This window comes from Pyrgilauda ruficollis, unplaced genomic scaffold (assembly GCF_017590135.1).
Source record: "Pyrgilauda ruficollis isolate IOZ18807 unplaced genomic scaffold, ASM1759013v1 scaffold119, whole genome shotgun sequence".
NCBI classification, from domain to species: Eukaryota; Metazoa; Chordata; class Aves; order Passeriformes; family Passeridae; genus Pyrgilauda; species Pyrgilauda ruficollis.
This window is the reverse complement of record NW_024510210.1, coordinates 1,615,243-1,631,656: the sequence shown is the minus strand read 5'-3', so window position 1 is coordinate 1,631,656 and position 16,414 is coordinate 1,615,243. Positions and strand designations below refer to the sequence as shown.

The window sequence follows — 16,414 nt, the reverse complement described above, 5'->3', positions numbered from 1 at the left end:
ATGCCAAAAAAAAAAAAAAAAAAAAAAAAAAAAAAAAAAAATGGAGAAAATAAGTAGTGTTTCCAGCAATCCAGAAACCTTAGTAACCAGAGTCTCCTGTCTCATCCTGCTTTTTTGACCACAAAATGTTACTTTTTCTGAGAATATGACCTCTGACACAGCAAGGAGAAATGCTTCACTAGTGAGCAAATGTCTACTGAGATGCCACTCCTCAGTTTTTCAGTATGGGCAAGAAGGGAATGTGTTGGAAGTTCCTGAGGAGAAGATTTTGTGCCCAGAAAAATTAGTCTCAGTCTCAGCTTTGTGGTGTTGGACAAGGGCGGTTTTATGGCTGGAGAAGGTATCCTGCCTGTCCTCCCCAGTGGAAAGGCAGAGGAAGGCTAGGCCAGGCTTGTGTGTGTGCAACACCTACCTCCACTCCGTGCTAAAAATGTTTTTGTCCCTTCCTGTCGCCTGCAGTGGGTCCTGCCTTGTCCCTGCTGTTATCAGCACTGCCTCAAGCTTGCTTTTCTTCTTGGGTTGGTTCAGATACTGCTCTCCTCTCTTAGCTCTGCTCTTCCCCCACTTCCCTGCTGGACGGCAACAGCTGAGGCCATAAAACCCCAGTCTGTGTGAGCAGAAAAAGGCACTGAGCTAAGAGCTTGTGATCACACTCGCTTACCAGTTATGCCAGGAGTTAACGTTCAAAGATATTTGTGTGTTATGAACGCAACCGTCTTGGGGTGAGCTAACAAAACAGTGGAGAGGAAGCGCTGTTTCATAGCTGTGGTGTCAGCAAAGTCTCTGGTAGGTGTGAGGAGGCAGCAGAATGTGAGTTTCTGGTGACAGAGGAGAGCGTGTCCGGCTGCCGCTCGCTCGCTCCGCGGCGTTTCACAGGCGCTGCCCCGCTCCCCGAGAAGCCGCTCGTAGTTATTTTGAGAGAAAAGCAAAATTAATACTTTCACTTCTCTGTTAGAGAAATATCTCAGGCAAGTATAAAAGTTGGGTAAAGTAAGTGTTTAGCCTTGATTTTAAGTATTTCTTTTTAGTGGGCCTCAAATCCTGAGGCGCGTGCACACCAAGCTGTTCAAGCCTCGCTGCAGCACCTTGCGCTGTGTTGCACGGTTGTTCCCTGCCTTTCCCGTGGAACTTTTGGATCTGTTGGTCCTTTTTGGGCCGACCCAAACCCGTTGTGTAGCTCTGCGTTCCCAAAGGCAGCCCCGGTGAGGGGAATGCCGGGCTGGCAAAGGCAGGCTGCTCCTGCTGGCGTGCAGCTCTGGGGACTTTGCTCATCAACCATCGAGGGCTCCAACCTGGGAAACTCCACCATGTCCTGAGCTCCTTCTGAGGCAGTGGGAGTTCATGGCACTCAGCTGCTTGAAAAATTAGATCTTCTGAAAGGCAGGGCACGTAAAACGTTTGTGCTTTTACCTCACAAAGCTCTGTAGAAGAGGGCATGAAACGTGCTATAAATGAAGTATTCAGAGGGGAAAACAAAAATTTCCTGACTTTTTCTTGGCACCAAATGTTTAATCATGACATTTGGTCTTAGAAAATGTACAAACTATCAACATTGCCAATTCATTTTACCCACAAACCCACAACAAAATGATGATGTGCATACAAAGGTTATTTATTTTGAGCACAGACAGGGAATGTGAGTATTCCAAATGCTTCCTTATATCTCCCAATGGGATCTCTTTAATAAGTTGCATAATATTTTTCTGTATTAGAAAATGGTAAGATAGACATGGTGGGTCTCTTCTTTACTTAAATATGCTGGTTATGTTTTCTTTTTCTTCTTTGAAGGAAATGCAAGCAGAGAATGAATAGTTTGTGAACAGTGTTAAACGGCAAAGCATGACTTCAAAGGCCTTTCTAACAATTTATTCTGAAACTATCAGCCAACAGATGATGTTCCAAGTAAAATAACTAATTATGTGGGAAGTTAGGCAAGCATTGATTTAGTTTTTGCTTTCTTGGACTGGCAGATAATTCTTTAATAGCAAGAAAAAGAATACATGACTTACATTTCTGAACTTGAGTCCAGGTAAACCTTCTTCTGAGGACAAGTTTAAACATAACCTGTAACAATATTCTTGGAAAATGCGAAAGCCACTTGGATACTTTCTGTGGACCTTGGCTGACTCTAAGATGCTTCCCATTAGAGATGAAGAACAAGGTTAAAGAAGGATAAGGGAGTGCCGCAGTGAAAGTATTTTAGTTCTTTGAAACTTGTGTTAATTTAGAATAGCATTGCTCTTGCAGAATGTAATATGGTATTTATCTGGAATATCAGGCACAGTTTGACAGTAATCATGTTACTAGGAAAAGCCAGTGGGGCTTAGCAGGCCAAACATCATTACTTATATCATCAGCACATGACAAGGTAAGACTCCAAACACATAACTTCAGCATTGAACATGTGGAGACGTGGAGATAAAATTCCTTTCTATGTGCTAGAGCACCAAACCCTTTCTCATTTTGGCAAGAGTGTTAGGAAAAGGGGGGGCTCTCTGTGATTACTTGTTTTCTGGTTCCTTTAGTTCTGGTGTAACTTGTGATGATGTTCTTTTTGACTTTTGGCTGCAGGTTTCCATAAATTCTAAAAATCAAAATGTCACTTGCTGTTACATAAATTCTGCTTGGGAAAAAAAAATCAGGACTTTTGGGGTTTGTACATCAATTATCTAGGACTGAAGAAAAAACCAAAACAAACCAACCAAAACAAAAAAAATTAAATCCTCAAGCTCTCAGTGAAGCTGGTTCTGCCTGTAGCAGTAGGCTTGAGTTAGCAGGGGCTTTATAACATTCTTTGTGAGTACAAGTCATGACAGGACAATATCTTATGTTTGTTTGTAACGCTTGGGTATCACTGCTAACTTTTGTGCCTGCTTGTCTAGTCACCGTATGCTGGGGTTTTAATTCATATTGTACGTGCAGTTTGTGGATTTAATTTTATCATGCAGAACCTGCTTTAAAATGACCTGTGTTTGTCTTTTCTAGGAATAACATGTGTGGAAGTACTTGCTATTGTTGATCACCTGTACCCCAGCACAAGAGCTCCAGCTTAATCATTTTCAAGCTCTGCTCTCAGAACATGGGGGAGAATGATGATGAAAAATACAGTCAAGCTGGCCGGATATTTGAAAACTTTGTCCAAGCATCAACATGCAAAGGCACCATTCAGGCCTTCAATATTCTCACTCGCCAACTTGAATTAGATCCTTTGGACAATAGAAACTTCTACACCAAACTGAAATCGAGAGTGACCACATGGAAAGCCAAAGCTTTGTGGAACAAGCTTGATAAGAGAGCAAGTCACAAAGAGTATAAACGTGGAAAGTCTTGTATGAACACTAAGGTAAATGGAATTCAGTTTTGGAGTTCATAGCTTGGGAATTTTTAATCTTGTTTTTCTGCAGAAGCAAGGTTTCTACCATCGCATACAGTGTGTCTGTTCAGTAACTCTTCCTTTAATATGCTGAAGCTGGTTATTGACTGTTTTGGACAAATTTTAAGGTGTTTTTCTTCTGGAAGTTCTGTGGAAACTCACAATATATAAGAGTGAGGCTTAAAGCATCCTGTTTTCCAGTCTGTCTCAGACTGTCTGTCCTTTTTATACCTCGTCACCAAACAGGTGTAAGATGCAAACATTTTCAGAAGTAGGCTGCATTCATTACAGACTCTCAAGAACAACTTGCTTTATTAAACAGAGGTTTGCAAGGCACGAACTGTAACATATTCAGCAGGCTCCTCAGCTTTGTGCATGCTGTAAGAGACCAGGGCCAAATGTGTTTCAGCAGCAGTTCCTAAGCTGCTCTCTGAAGGTGCTTGGAGGCCTGGGGATCTGTCTCTGTCACCTGGCATTGGCTCCACTTGCTCCACAACAGCAAAAGACAATCCTGCTCTATTTATGGATTGAAGTCCTTTCCTGGTAGTGCATTTTCACAAGCAGAATGTGGGTAATTGCTCTGTGGTAGTTACTGAGGGAGATAGCCTGCTTGGTTGTGGAGAGGACAGGAAATTATCTTTTCACAGAGCATGCACTACATATTTTGGTAGAGTGCACCACTGAGCACTCTAAATCTCGCTGACAAAACTGTACAAAACGCTCCTGTCAGTTGTTTCATCTGGCCATCACAGAATATTTCTACTAGCTTTGTCCCAAGAGCAATTCATTCATTTACTGCCAAGTGATGGCTAAATATTGCCCCAAGAAGGGTAACTTTTAAGAAGCTACTTGACTGTATAGAGGTAGAACAGAGAGGAGGGGCATACTGGGGTATAACTAGACACCAAAATATGGAGGGCTTTTTAATTAAAACTACTACTGAAGTGTTCTTTCATGGACTCAGTAGATAGGCAGTGTTGAAAGTCTCTTTCTTCTGGTTTGCATCATTGACTGAAGCTTCTCAAAAGCATGAGTGAGAAGAACACCAAGTTCCCTTCAGTACATAGAGAGTCCTCTGGTTTTATTCACTATTCATAAGCTCTCAGTGATTGTTAATGTTTTTTAAGATCATAAGGGTCCTTATTATAGTTTTATTTAGTAAAGGAGTGTCATCACAGCTATTTGCACTGTGTTCCTGGCATGTTCTGTTTTTCTCCTCTCCTTTTTCCCTTCATTTCCCTTTTTGACCTGTGCTTCCTTCCTCCCTTTTTGTTCTTTGGAAAAGTCCTTGAACATATGTCATGGAGCATCTTTGTGATGAAAACAGACAGGAAAGGGAAGGAATGAGAAAGTGTCTGATGACTAACAAATTATAGGAAATATTCCACATGCCCCTCACCATACACTTACAGCCCCAGGTCCAAATTTCCGTGTTGGTAAGTTTGAGGAAGTGTTTGCAACACAAAAAAGCAGTTTTAAGACCTATGTGAAATGTGAAAGCTAAGTCTTCTCTCAAATGGTGACATTGCAAAGGCAAGGCTTTGTTCTGTTAACTTCCTAAGCAAAGTGATTCATATTTATTTTGTGAGAAGACTCGTGGAAATGGGTTTGAACATAAAATATATAGGCTGTGTAATGCTTTACAATGTTGCTAAGGAGGAAGCTAATCAACACCTTCCACAGTGTTGAAAGTATGGTATTACTGCCCCTTGAGAATGAAGATTTATTTTTAGTGGCATGGTGTAAGTATTTGCAGAAATTAATGGACATTTCTATGATGCACATATGACTGACTTGCAAATGGCTATAGAATGTCTGCATGTGAAGAGTGTGGGTATAGATATTCCGTGAAATACCTGGAGATGTTCATCATGAACCTGGCCCCTGCCCAGACCTGCACTTCAGTGTGTCATCGCTGATTTCACGAGAGAAACATGAATCTTCATATTGCTGGGAATGAGAGCAGCAGCCACAGTCAGCGGGCTCTGTGGGGATATCCACCAAACATTCCTGGGGTGTGACTCACAGGCTGCTGCAGAGCCTATCTGTGCCTGTCCCTGCAGGAGGGGAGGCTGCTGTGCTGGGAGACGAGTGTGGACCCCGAGACCACTGCGGTGGTGGGCTCTGACAGCCCCACTCACAGATAAGGGCTTCTCAGAAATGCTGGCAGCCCAGCCGGTGCAGAGAGGTTAGGCTGCACTATGCACAGCACCCTTTACCTCCAGTGCAGCTGGGGATTTTAGCTTTCTGTCTTCTTGTGTGCTGTGTTTGCAGTGGTGAAACAGGAGCTCCCAGCTGCATCCTGGCAGCCGTGCCCAGCGCTCACCTCCATGGCGCTGCTTGAGGCAGATCTGCCCCGAGTAAAAACCCTGCTTGTTAAAGCAGGATCACAATTTGGGTGATGAGCTAAGTGGAGTTTTGCAGTTGCAGCTCTGTAAACATAGCCAAGGTTGCTAGTAGGCATAATTTAAAAAAAAAATACATGACTTCAAGGCTTTAAATGAGGTTGTGGCCTTGAATGCTGTAGATGAGCCTGCAGCTTATGGTTCTTAGATATGGCTTTGCAATCTTCCCAATCTTTGGAGGAGATAAAGAAGATGCACTTGGGTTCTAAATGACTCCTAGGATGTTGGTTTGTTTGGTTTTGTTTTTTTTTGGTTTTTTTTTTTTTTTTTTTTTTTTTTAAGAAAATGCCCAAAACCGGTGGGTTTTTTTTTTTTTTTTTTTTTTTTTTTTTTTTTTTTTTTTTTGTTTTTTTTTTTTTTGCGTGGTATTTAAGAGCTGAATGCTGTACTTGTTGATTTTTGTGCTTGTAAACTCTTCAGCCACACTTGAGTTACTCATTGCAATATACACAAGTTTTATACATACAGAACGTTCCACTCCAGCTAAATAACAATAATCCTGTGTCTTAACTGCTCTTGAAGAACATTGCCAAATATGGCTTTCAAAGTTTCTGCAATGATACAGTTTTAAGCTGGATGAATAAAAACTGGTTGAGCAATTTTCCAGAAGTTCAAACCCACTGCTATTTCAGAGTTGTCTTATTTGGAGCATTGTTTTCCCTGAATTCTTTGTAGGATAAACAACCTGCCCCAAAATAAAGCCAGAGTGCTGTAGAAAGACATGAGCAGAACTGGGGCAGAAATGTACTTTCTGAAACTGTAGCAGTCCACCTGTATGAGTGTTAAATCTTCACAAAACATAAACTTCTAAGTTGGGAATGAGTCCTGTTCAAAATTTGTTTCTGAAGCTGGCACCTGCCTAGTTCACCAGCATTAGAGAGAAACACAAGTTTGTACTAACCAGACAAAACTGTAGATATCACACTGTGGTTTTTTGCAAATATGTGTAGGAAAAGAACAAATTTTTTTATGCGGACAAAATTTCTCTCTGGTTTGCATCTTCTACTAATTAATGCGGAGGAGCATGATTGTACTCTGAAGTGATTATTTGTTTCTTCGGAGGATGAAGCTGGACAATCAAAGAACATTAAAGGTTTAATGCATGTAGTTCCCTATGTTAGCAGTTTGAATATCAGTCTAAATTTTTGAACATGCAAACCATCATGCAATGATGAACAAGAATTTATCCAGCTATTGTTAGTGTATTCATTAGCCTTTTTAAGACATCTGTGAATGTTGCCTCTCTGTATGGAACAGATTCGTCACTTGCACTTGATTTACATTTGCTTTCAGTTTACCTGTGTAAATGATAGGAGTATGTGCATACACAAAGAAATGAGGCTCCCACTGATGTTTGAGATAGGTATGAATATGTATCAGGGGGTAGCACCTGGCTCATGCTGTGCTCCCGAAATTCAGGCTCTCCCATGCTTCAGGGGAGCAGAAGTTTCTGCACATGGAAACATCCCAGGCTTACTCTGAGAGGGGGTGTTGGTTCTCTGAAGCATGCAAATGTGGTGTGGCCTTCCCCTTCAAAGGTGAATGCTGTTTTTGCAAAATACATGCTTACACTTGAGAACTAGGAAAACTTTGCTTGAAGTGATATCTTGTAATTATCAGCTGCCTTGGTAGACTCTGGCATTTCTCTCTGGGTGTTGGAGTTTTGGGACAAAACTCCTCAGTGGAGGAGGTCTTTGGTCTTCTGAGCATTGTCTATATTTTGGACCCTACCTTGGGCACAGTTCCTGGATGTGAGACTTGTAGAGTCTGAGCTGCTGTTTCGAGGCTGAACAATACTAGCATAAAACAAGGAAATAAAATTAAGCTAAGAAGTTTTGAAAGCTGTGCATTTAAAACCATACATGTGTGCATTTGTAGGTATATGTGTAAATGGAATCGTATAAAAATCCTAAAAACCAAATTCAATGATCTTGAAGTCTATTGTAGAATCATTTAGGTTGGAAAAGGCCTCTGAGTCCAGCTGGTTAACCCAGCACCACTGTGTTCACCACTAAACGTGGTCCTCCGATGCCCCTCTTTTACTCATTCCTGAGCTCGGCCTTTCAGATGTTGTTTTACAATACACGAGGATTCCTTCCAAAAACTCCTGTTGGGAGGCTTATTGCAAGAGAATGACTCCAAAATTGTTTTTAACCATGTCTCCAGGACTTTCATAGGGATGGAGTGTCTCTTTTTGGTGCTGTCATGTGCCGTCAGTCTGACCGGGACTTGGTGGCATTGGTGTCCCTCCTGCAGAGAGGGCTCCATGGTGGTGCTTTATCCAGCACAGCAGTACAGGGAGCCTGTGGTTTCAGGGGAGCTGGGCCAGGGTGTGAGTCAGCAGAGGAGGAGCCCTGGGTCAGAATTGGGGTTGGAGGTTTTCTGACTGAACCTGAGCCATGTCTCCCTGTTCTAACCACACTGGTGGTACCCATGAGCAATAAAATGGGGAATGGGCTTTATTTGCAAACCCCTTCCACTCCTTTTCACATTGTCTCCATTTCTGAAGACTGCCAAATGAAGGCCTTGGGAGTTAACAGACCTACTTTGCTGGTGCTATCCTTCCCAGAGAGCTGAGGAAGGGAAAGGAGCTCCTGGTGCCGATGGGTGCTGCCGTGTTCCGTAGCCGTAGGGTGATGGGCAGGACAAGCAGAGGGTGCCAGGTCTCTGCTTGTTGTTAGCTACAAACTGCCTTCCTTCCAGTCCTCATTTGTTTACAAACATCCCATTCTGCAGCCTTGCCCTTCGTGGTAAATCAGGCAGGTTGGATTCCACATGTCTTCCTCTTCCCGCCTTCCTCTGTACTGCTAAACAAATCCTTGTCTCTTAATTAAGCAAATCATCCAGCGTGTATGAACCTGCAGGTAAAGTGGCCAAATTTCCTCCCCAAGTGCTGGCATTTGTTGATCCTTCTGAGGCAATGGGGATTTTCAGCCAGGTTTCTCCAGTGCTGTACATACTAGTACAGAAGTCCAGTGAGTTTGAGTGTTCAACTGACCTGACTGCTTGCATCCCTTAAGACAAACATTTGGTTTTTAATTGAGTAATTGAATTGTGAGATGAAAGATGGCAGAGCCAGTTATGCTCCAACGGAAAAAATATCCATATTATAAGGAAAACTTTAATCTCTTTACTCTTATAAAGAGTAAATACTCATCCCTACTGCTGGATTTACTAATTTCTTCAAAATTATTATTGGAATGGGGAGATTTCCAAACCTGATAATCAGGGTTTATAATGAAGACACCAAACTTGTTGCAGATATATTAGATAGTGTTGCTAGCTTGCTTATTTTAATAAAAAAACATTCCTGTGAAGTCCACAAAACTTGAACTAGTCAGTCAGAAGATGACTGCCAAGTTAGGAAGCTGAGTGAATGAAAGGTTGTGGCTTTTTACAAAGAGGCATTCAGCTGCTTTGTGTCTATGTGTGGTTGTTTTTTTTTTTTTTTTTTCTTTAAAAAAACAAACAAACAGTGATTGGATGGTAGAATCCAGAAGCTGGTGTGGTTTTTATGAATATTGAAGGCCACATGTTCTACTGACATTTTAAGTGGCACCTAGGTGTGTTTGGTATACCTGATAGACAAGTTGTTTATCTTGATATTGGTGCTTCTTCGCTTTTGCCTTTTAGGACAGGGATTCTACAGCCTTGCACTGGATTTCCATCGTGGATTTATTTTTAAGGATTTTAATAAGCAACTTCTATTTCAGACCTGTAGAAAATATGGGACTAATGAGGATGAGTGGCAAGGAAGGTTTGCTTGAGATGAGTGGAGAAGCAGTATATCACCTATGAACACGCCGTGAAACCACAGTTGTTGAACACTGCATTCACATTCATTTCTCTAAGGATTTTTAGAGAAGGGATAGGGAGAAGCTGGGGTGATGACAGGACACACAGCAGACAGTTCTCTTGAAAAGAAAACAAAGTATTTGACTCTTTGTGATGTGTTTTAAACGGAGATTGGGGCAAATTACATCAGCAAAAGCAAATGTTTGGCATGTGATTTGGTAATGAAATCACTTTATTTTCATTATCTTGGAGACACTTCCACAAACACACAGTTTTTTCAGCTTTATCAGTCATGAAAAGCAATGAAGCCTGGCCAAAGCAGAGCAATCAGACAGGCTAGATAAGACTTTTCAGGCATGTGGAATTGAAATTTTTTTTTGGCTTGGAAGGTAACAGTAGCTTTACATCTATATTTTAACAGAACTCTGCTATTTCTCTGTACCTCACTTAATGGCTTTGCAAGTAATGGAGAGAAGGGAACTGTCCCACCCTGACCTGATTTCCTAGATATTTTATGAAGGCTCCCACAGGGAGTGACACGCAGTTACTTTCACACAAACCACCTCTATTGTCACTGCAAGTGGCTTAATTAGGTCTGAATGAAACAAAAGGTTACGACAGGGTGTGTTCCCATGAGCCTGGCTCTGTAGGGTTTTGGGGTTTGCTTCTTTGAAGCAGCTGGGCTGTGTCCATCCACCGGGAAGGCTGGTGTGGGAGGCAAGGGGAGCTCCAGGGCAGGATGCTTTGCTCAGGTCAGGTCTCTTTCTCCTGCCTTCCAAGAGACCCTGTGGTTGTTACGGGGTTGGTGCCAAATGTGGTCGTTAGGGGTTTGTTATTAGCTACGCTTCCAGCTTTGCTCTGGTAATGTTTGTGTACTGATAAGTGAGGAAATACATAACTTTTGCTACCAAGAAGTGATTAAACACTTGGCTGCTAAACCCCAGCTTTCAGACAATAAGGCAATTTCCTGTCTCCTGCAGCTGAGGTCCTTCCCGAGGTTCCCATGTCTGCCCTGAGAACAGGGGGTTTGGGGATGTGGTTGCTGTCTTTCTGCTGACAGACAAAATTCTGCATTATCTGCTGTTTAGGCCTCAGCGCAGATAACTTTGCATACTCTTTTCACAGAATGCAAAATACCGCAGTTCTAAGATGCTGCATAAGAAGAGAAAATGTAAAATATATTAGTAGAAGATTATTTTTGTAAGCAAACAAGAAAATTTCTATTTGTGTTTTCTTGCTAAAAAGCCATAATATTGATGGCATTCATGTGCAAAAAAGTTTAACTGGTATCTGTTGAAAAGAAAAAGTAGGAATTCCCTTTTAATGCCCTTGAAGTTTGTTTAATTTGCTTTATTTTCTCTGCTACACTGTTTAGAAGGGGATTATTTTTGTCAGACTGTTCTTGAAATTTCCACATTCCCTAACAAGTCTGCACTTACATAATCTGTTTCTACAAGCAGCCAGGTTTCTGCAAACTGTTTGCATCTCAGGTCCTTTGGATGTTTTTGTCTTAACCTGAGATCAACAGGGTAAAATTGCTAGAAGCTACTTGGAGATTATGAACCTTCCAGTGGAGGAGTGCAATACTCTGAGAAAATTTGGAATATCCTGCAGAGAATGATCCGGGAGCTTGTGAGGACCCACACATCCATCCACCTCCTTAGTTCAGATGAAACCCCAGCTAAAATATTCTGGCAGATAAACTGAAGCAAGTGCAGAGCAGAGCAGCAGGAATGGTCAGAGCTGGGCAGAATGTGACCAGCAGAAAGGCTTCAATACCTTCACTTAATCCATGCTAGGGAAGGCCCAAGGGGTTGCTTGGAGTGCCAAGCCACGCAGAACTGCTGTGGCATTTCATCTTCTTGTCATCTTGCTGATGCTGATAGATCTAGTTCCGATTAGCTTTTCAAAGTCTGCGTTTTGCCCTGGACATTTGCTGCTCGTGTTTTTCCAAGGACACACTGTTTGTAGTTGACAAACCAGCCAAGAGACACCGCCTGACTTGTCTTGCACCACTCTCTGGATTTGTTCATCTGACTGAAATATTGTCTGAGCAGAAACCATGTGGTTCTGCCATGCTCTGAGTTTTCCTTCTCCTGCCCCTTTGAAAGGTTTATGAGAGCAGTTCTGAAAGGACCTGTGCAACAGCAAGTGCTTCTTCCTCCCGGTCCTGTCCTGCCTGCTGCCTGCCATCCTTGCAGGATTTACAATTCAGATAAAACAGCTGCTCCGGGGTAAATTGCAACGCAGATTAGAAAACATTGCAGGAGATGGCAGTGAGCTTCCTGCCAAGGACTACACACCCAGAGCAGTAATAACAAGTTATGCAGATCACCAGGCGCTCAGTGGAAGGCAAAGATATTTCTCTCAGATTTCTTCTCCCAGCTTTCTCTCTCACTTGTGCTTTAGCAAGGTAGGAAACAATGGGATAGGGTAGGAAGCCATTCCTGGCTGGTCCCAGCTTGGCCAGCCGTGGTTCTGCATGCCCTGCCTGCCTGGAGGCACCTGGGCTGGGAAGTTCACTGCCTGTCACCCAGATACAGCCCTGATAGTGGCAGAACAAGCGTGGCCGGTGCCTCCATCTGCATTTCACCCTGCCTGGAATGCGAAAACAGACTCATTAATACGTGTAAATAAACACTGGCCTTATGTGTGTGTTTATCTCCCTTCTGTTGTGTTGGATGTTGGTGTAAAAGAGACTATTGCACCTTGTGATGTGCAATTTGCTGCCGAAGTTTATGTCTCCAGCTCTCTTTTTGAAGCATGCTTATTTTTATATTTTTTTCACCATTTTATATTTAATTTTTGAGACTCTTTATCTCAGTATATAAGGGTTATTGTGTACCACCTTTGTTTTCAGCCAAAAAGGGTTTTGGAAATAAGAACTAGAGGTGCTGAAATTTAACTTTCACTGTGTGATGTGCTGCCAGCAGCCTGGTTTGTGGGTTCTGTGAATGCTGTTAACTTTACCCGCTATCAGAACCCTTCTTAAAACATGTGCTAAAGGTAAATATTTTTAATTCTGGTTGTTTGAACAATTCAAGTCCATCTTGCTTGCTGGCACTTTTGGATGCTGTGTTACTAAGAAGTGCTGGTTGGTAATTCCTAGTGTTCTCAAATTGTAAGAAAAAGTGTCAAATGTAAAGGCATTGTCTGCCTATGGTAAACTGGTTTGTGCAAGCGACTAGGTAATCTAGAAAAAAAAATCAGATTATCACTCATTTTGGAGCTGTATTTAGATTTACTAGTTAAATGTCTGTGAGTGTCAGCAGTGGAAATGCAGTGACTTTGAAGGCTTCATGCTGAACTGGAAAAAAAAAACTCCCAAGAGCCCAGAACTGTTGCCTTCTGGTACTGTATTGCATTTTGAGCTCCTCTATAGCTGGTGTACACTGCTGTGCAGTCATTCTGCTCAGGAGAGTTAGGAATGAGGGGATTAAATTATTAAGATCTTTAAAAATAAATTAAAATTTAAAAATCTGGATTCTGACTCAGACCTGATGTCTATTTCCATATGAGGTTATTTACTCAGGACTGGCTTCTAAAAGCCACGTCTTAAAGGGGTATTGGTTAACAATTCACCTAATAGAAAAGTGAATTTTAGAATTTATTTTAAAATATTCTGTGAGATACCCTCAAAGTAAGTTAACTCCCCACTTAGTTGAAAAAGCCAGTTTTCAAGTGGGAGCTCAGCTTGTTTATTAGATTGTTGTGATGTTTGGCTAGAAGTTCCAGGTTTCTCTGTAGATCGGCCAGACTGTAGCAACAGGGGGGTATTTTTAAAGCATGTTACCAGGCTCTTGCTGTAATGAAGCCATGGTTGTTGACCAACCTGCCTGCATGCTTTAGATGCCATAGAGCATGAGAAATCCTTTCCTCTGGGTGCGAAGGCAAGTCCTTTGGCTGCCCAGCAAAGCCCCTGCCCCTGGAAACCACGTAGGGGATTAACCATTTTCTCTCTGTCACAAAGCTCCAAGACTCATGGCTTGGTCTCTGATATGCTCAGAGGTGAGGCTCTTGATGCCTTTATTCCTTTATCCCTCTCCATCAGTTTTTGTTTCTGGATGAATTCTTTGTCTCGTGGTTTTGTTTTGGGCTCTTTTTGCTAAGTTTTTAAGTGTAGCCTCAGAGCACTATCTCAGTGTGACAGGCCAGGTACTTACACGCTGCCAGCCATGTTCATGGCTGGGATAGTCAGGCAACATTCTTTCTGCAAGGTTTATCTTGTTTTCATTTTGATTGTTTAAGCAGCTGGCCAAAAAAAGAAAAAGAAAGCAATCTCTTCTGGGGTTTGGGTGTGGTCTTGCTCTTTTTTTCTTCCCTTTGTTCTGGTTACAATGAAAGGCAGGTAAGAAAACAGCAAACACACTTAATTCCAAAGGGTGTTGGAGGGCTTATTTTGTGCTTTATTTCAGAAGATTTTTGGATTAAAGCACGTGCCTGGTTTGTGGTAGATATGTTTACTGAAATGAGTGTAATATTTTTTTGTTAGCGATGTCTAGGTTTTTTGGATAACTGTAACTGGTGCTGGGCAACAGAAAGTTTCCAGGCATACTTTGCTGTATTATGACTGTCAATTGCGATTTTTTCAAGAAGTATTTTTGCAAATTGTTCTAAAAGATCTGAGATCAAGTCACCAGATTTAAATACAACATTTAAATGCCACCTGAGAGAATTCTTCAGAAAAGCTCCAAAGTCCTGGCAGCTCTGATGCATCATGGAAGGCACTCTTGACTTTCTAACACCCTTTGTGCACACAGCTTCTCTTTAATGTGTGGCATAGCAGAATATGAGTTACAGACATCATTCATACCATTGTTTTAATTGCAAACTATGGAAAGAGCTTTTTTTTTTTTTTTTTTTATACACAGGTCTAATATTAGTACATATATCCATGTGACAGAGAGGATGGATGGACAAGTGTGTCCAAATACATCCAGGAAAAATGAAGGCACGTACTTTTTTCCGTGCAGAAGCTTATCTTCCAAAAAAGAGAAAAAAATCCCGGTAAAGATGAGCCAGATGAATGCAATAAATGTACTAATGTTTCACTTCTGGCATTTTGACTCAATGAAACAGGAGGGCTGTAAAGATAGATCCTCTGATCCCTGGATTGTGCTGCGTCCAGCTGCGAGGCAGCAGCTGCTGGGCACGGGGCTGGGGGGAGAGCTGTGGCCAAAGTCACTCTGTGGTAGGTGGCCTTGGATCCATGGTACAGCCTTAGAGGGGGGAAAAACATAAAGCTGTGGCTCCATTTATGCCAATCACTGATCTGGGAGAGGACAAAACTGCACATTTCTGAGGTGCTCAGCTGGGAGTACAAAGGGTAAAATACTGGAGGGATTTAAAGCAGAAGTGGACTCATAGTGAGGTACTGAATTCATGCATTGATGGAGGGTTTTGTTGCAATTAGGGGTGTGTGAGCCTTGCTGTTCCCAGGTACCTCTGAACTTCCCCAACAGTGGTATTTATGTGGTGTTCACTCTCCAAAAATGCCTGTTCAGCAAGATCCAGCTAGTCTTAATAATATTTTAAGGTAGATTTTTAGAACTATCTGTAATGTATTTAAGAAGTGTCCACATAACCCTTTGGAAAGTTAGGATTTTTCATTAAAATACATCTAAGTGAATATTATTTTTGTCAAATGACACATCTTCTAACCTTGCTAATTCTATAAGGAGCTCATAAAACAGTGCAACAGAGAAAAAAACCCTTTTAAAGATTACATAATCTTTGTAGTCAAGTTTAATAAGCTCCTAGGCCTTCTCCCCCTATTTCTTGGGGGAGAAGATGGAAGAATTGATTTTTATTAAAAATAAAGCTTCAGCCTGTGACATTTTTAATGTTGTCTGAAATGGCATATAGATTTTAATTTTTCAGTGTCTTCCATGATGATGTTTCAAACTTTAATTTGATTGTTCAGTGGGTTCAGGGTGCATTTGGCTGCAGTGTTGTATCCGGTGGCTGTCAGTGGATTTATGTGCTAAAATCTGGGGCTGCAGATGGGAGATGAACTGTAAGTCAGTAAGTCAGGAATGTCCCACTGAGCAGTCCTATTTCTGCCAGAAGCATTTTCATATCTAGTAAAGGGGATGGACTGGAAAGCATCGTAGTGGAGAAAGCTCCTGGTGGCCGTCTGCCTTAGCTGCTTATGCAGCTGTTTTTCTCTGGAGCCTTTCCAGGGGAACAGTCGCCTCTGTTCCATAAAATGTGTTGTTTCGTGCCTGTCTCGTGTTGCAGTGCATTAAGCCCTATCACCAATAAGCACTTGTCCAAATCCATGTAGGATGTGACCCTCTGGAATGAGCCAAATTAGTCCTTGGTGCACCCCTGTCACTCTGGGTGCTGCACAGAGGCCTGGGCTGGTGTGAAAGTTGTCTTCTCTCATCGTCCCGGATCTGCTGACATTCATGGAAATGAACCTTTGCCATGGAAAAGCAAAGCGCTGTCCCTCTGTGTCCTACAGGCAGAGCATCCTGTCACTGGGTGGGGCGGCCCACAGCTCATCAGGGGCTTGGTGGCTTGTGGGGAAAGTCCCCCCTTTCTGGGAGCATGATCCATGCCTGTAGGTTGACTTCCAGTTGATGCTTTGGCTAAAGGCAGTTCAGTAACCTGGGCAGATGGGCTTTGCTGTTTTTTCACCACTGTGTGTGTGTCCATTTCCACTGAAGAGTAGCAGTGATGCTTCTGGCTTGGCATGCCAATAGGACAACAAAGGGTGTGCCTGTGTCTGTCCAGCTGTTGTTGAGCTGGAGGCTAAAAATAATCCCCTCTTTTGCACCTCCAGAAGAGCTGAAAGGCGGAAATAAGGAAATCGTGGATTTCGGGAGTGATTGAAGCT

General features: G+C 42.2%; 1 protein-coding gene across 10 annotated transcripts in view; it reads left to right on the top strand.

Moving 5' to 3' along the window:
* MICAL2 (microtubule associated monooxygenase, calponin and LIM domain containing 2) overlaps positions 1-16,414 on the top strand; it is a 73,634-nt gene that overhangs the window by 19,025 nt on the left and 38,195 nt on the right. For all 10 annotated transcript variants that reach the window (XR_005956696.1, XR_005956704.1, XR_005956697.1 and 7 more), the window contains exon 2: positions 2,986-3,343. Coding sequence is in view for 2 of the 10 variants with exons in the window: in XM_041485704.1 (XP_041341638.1) it covers positions 3,080-3,343 (264 nt within the window). In the remaining 8 variants the exon portion in view is untranslated. The remainder of the gene's footprint in view (positions 1-2,985; positions 3,344-16,414) is intronic.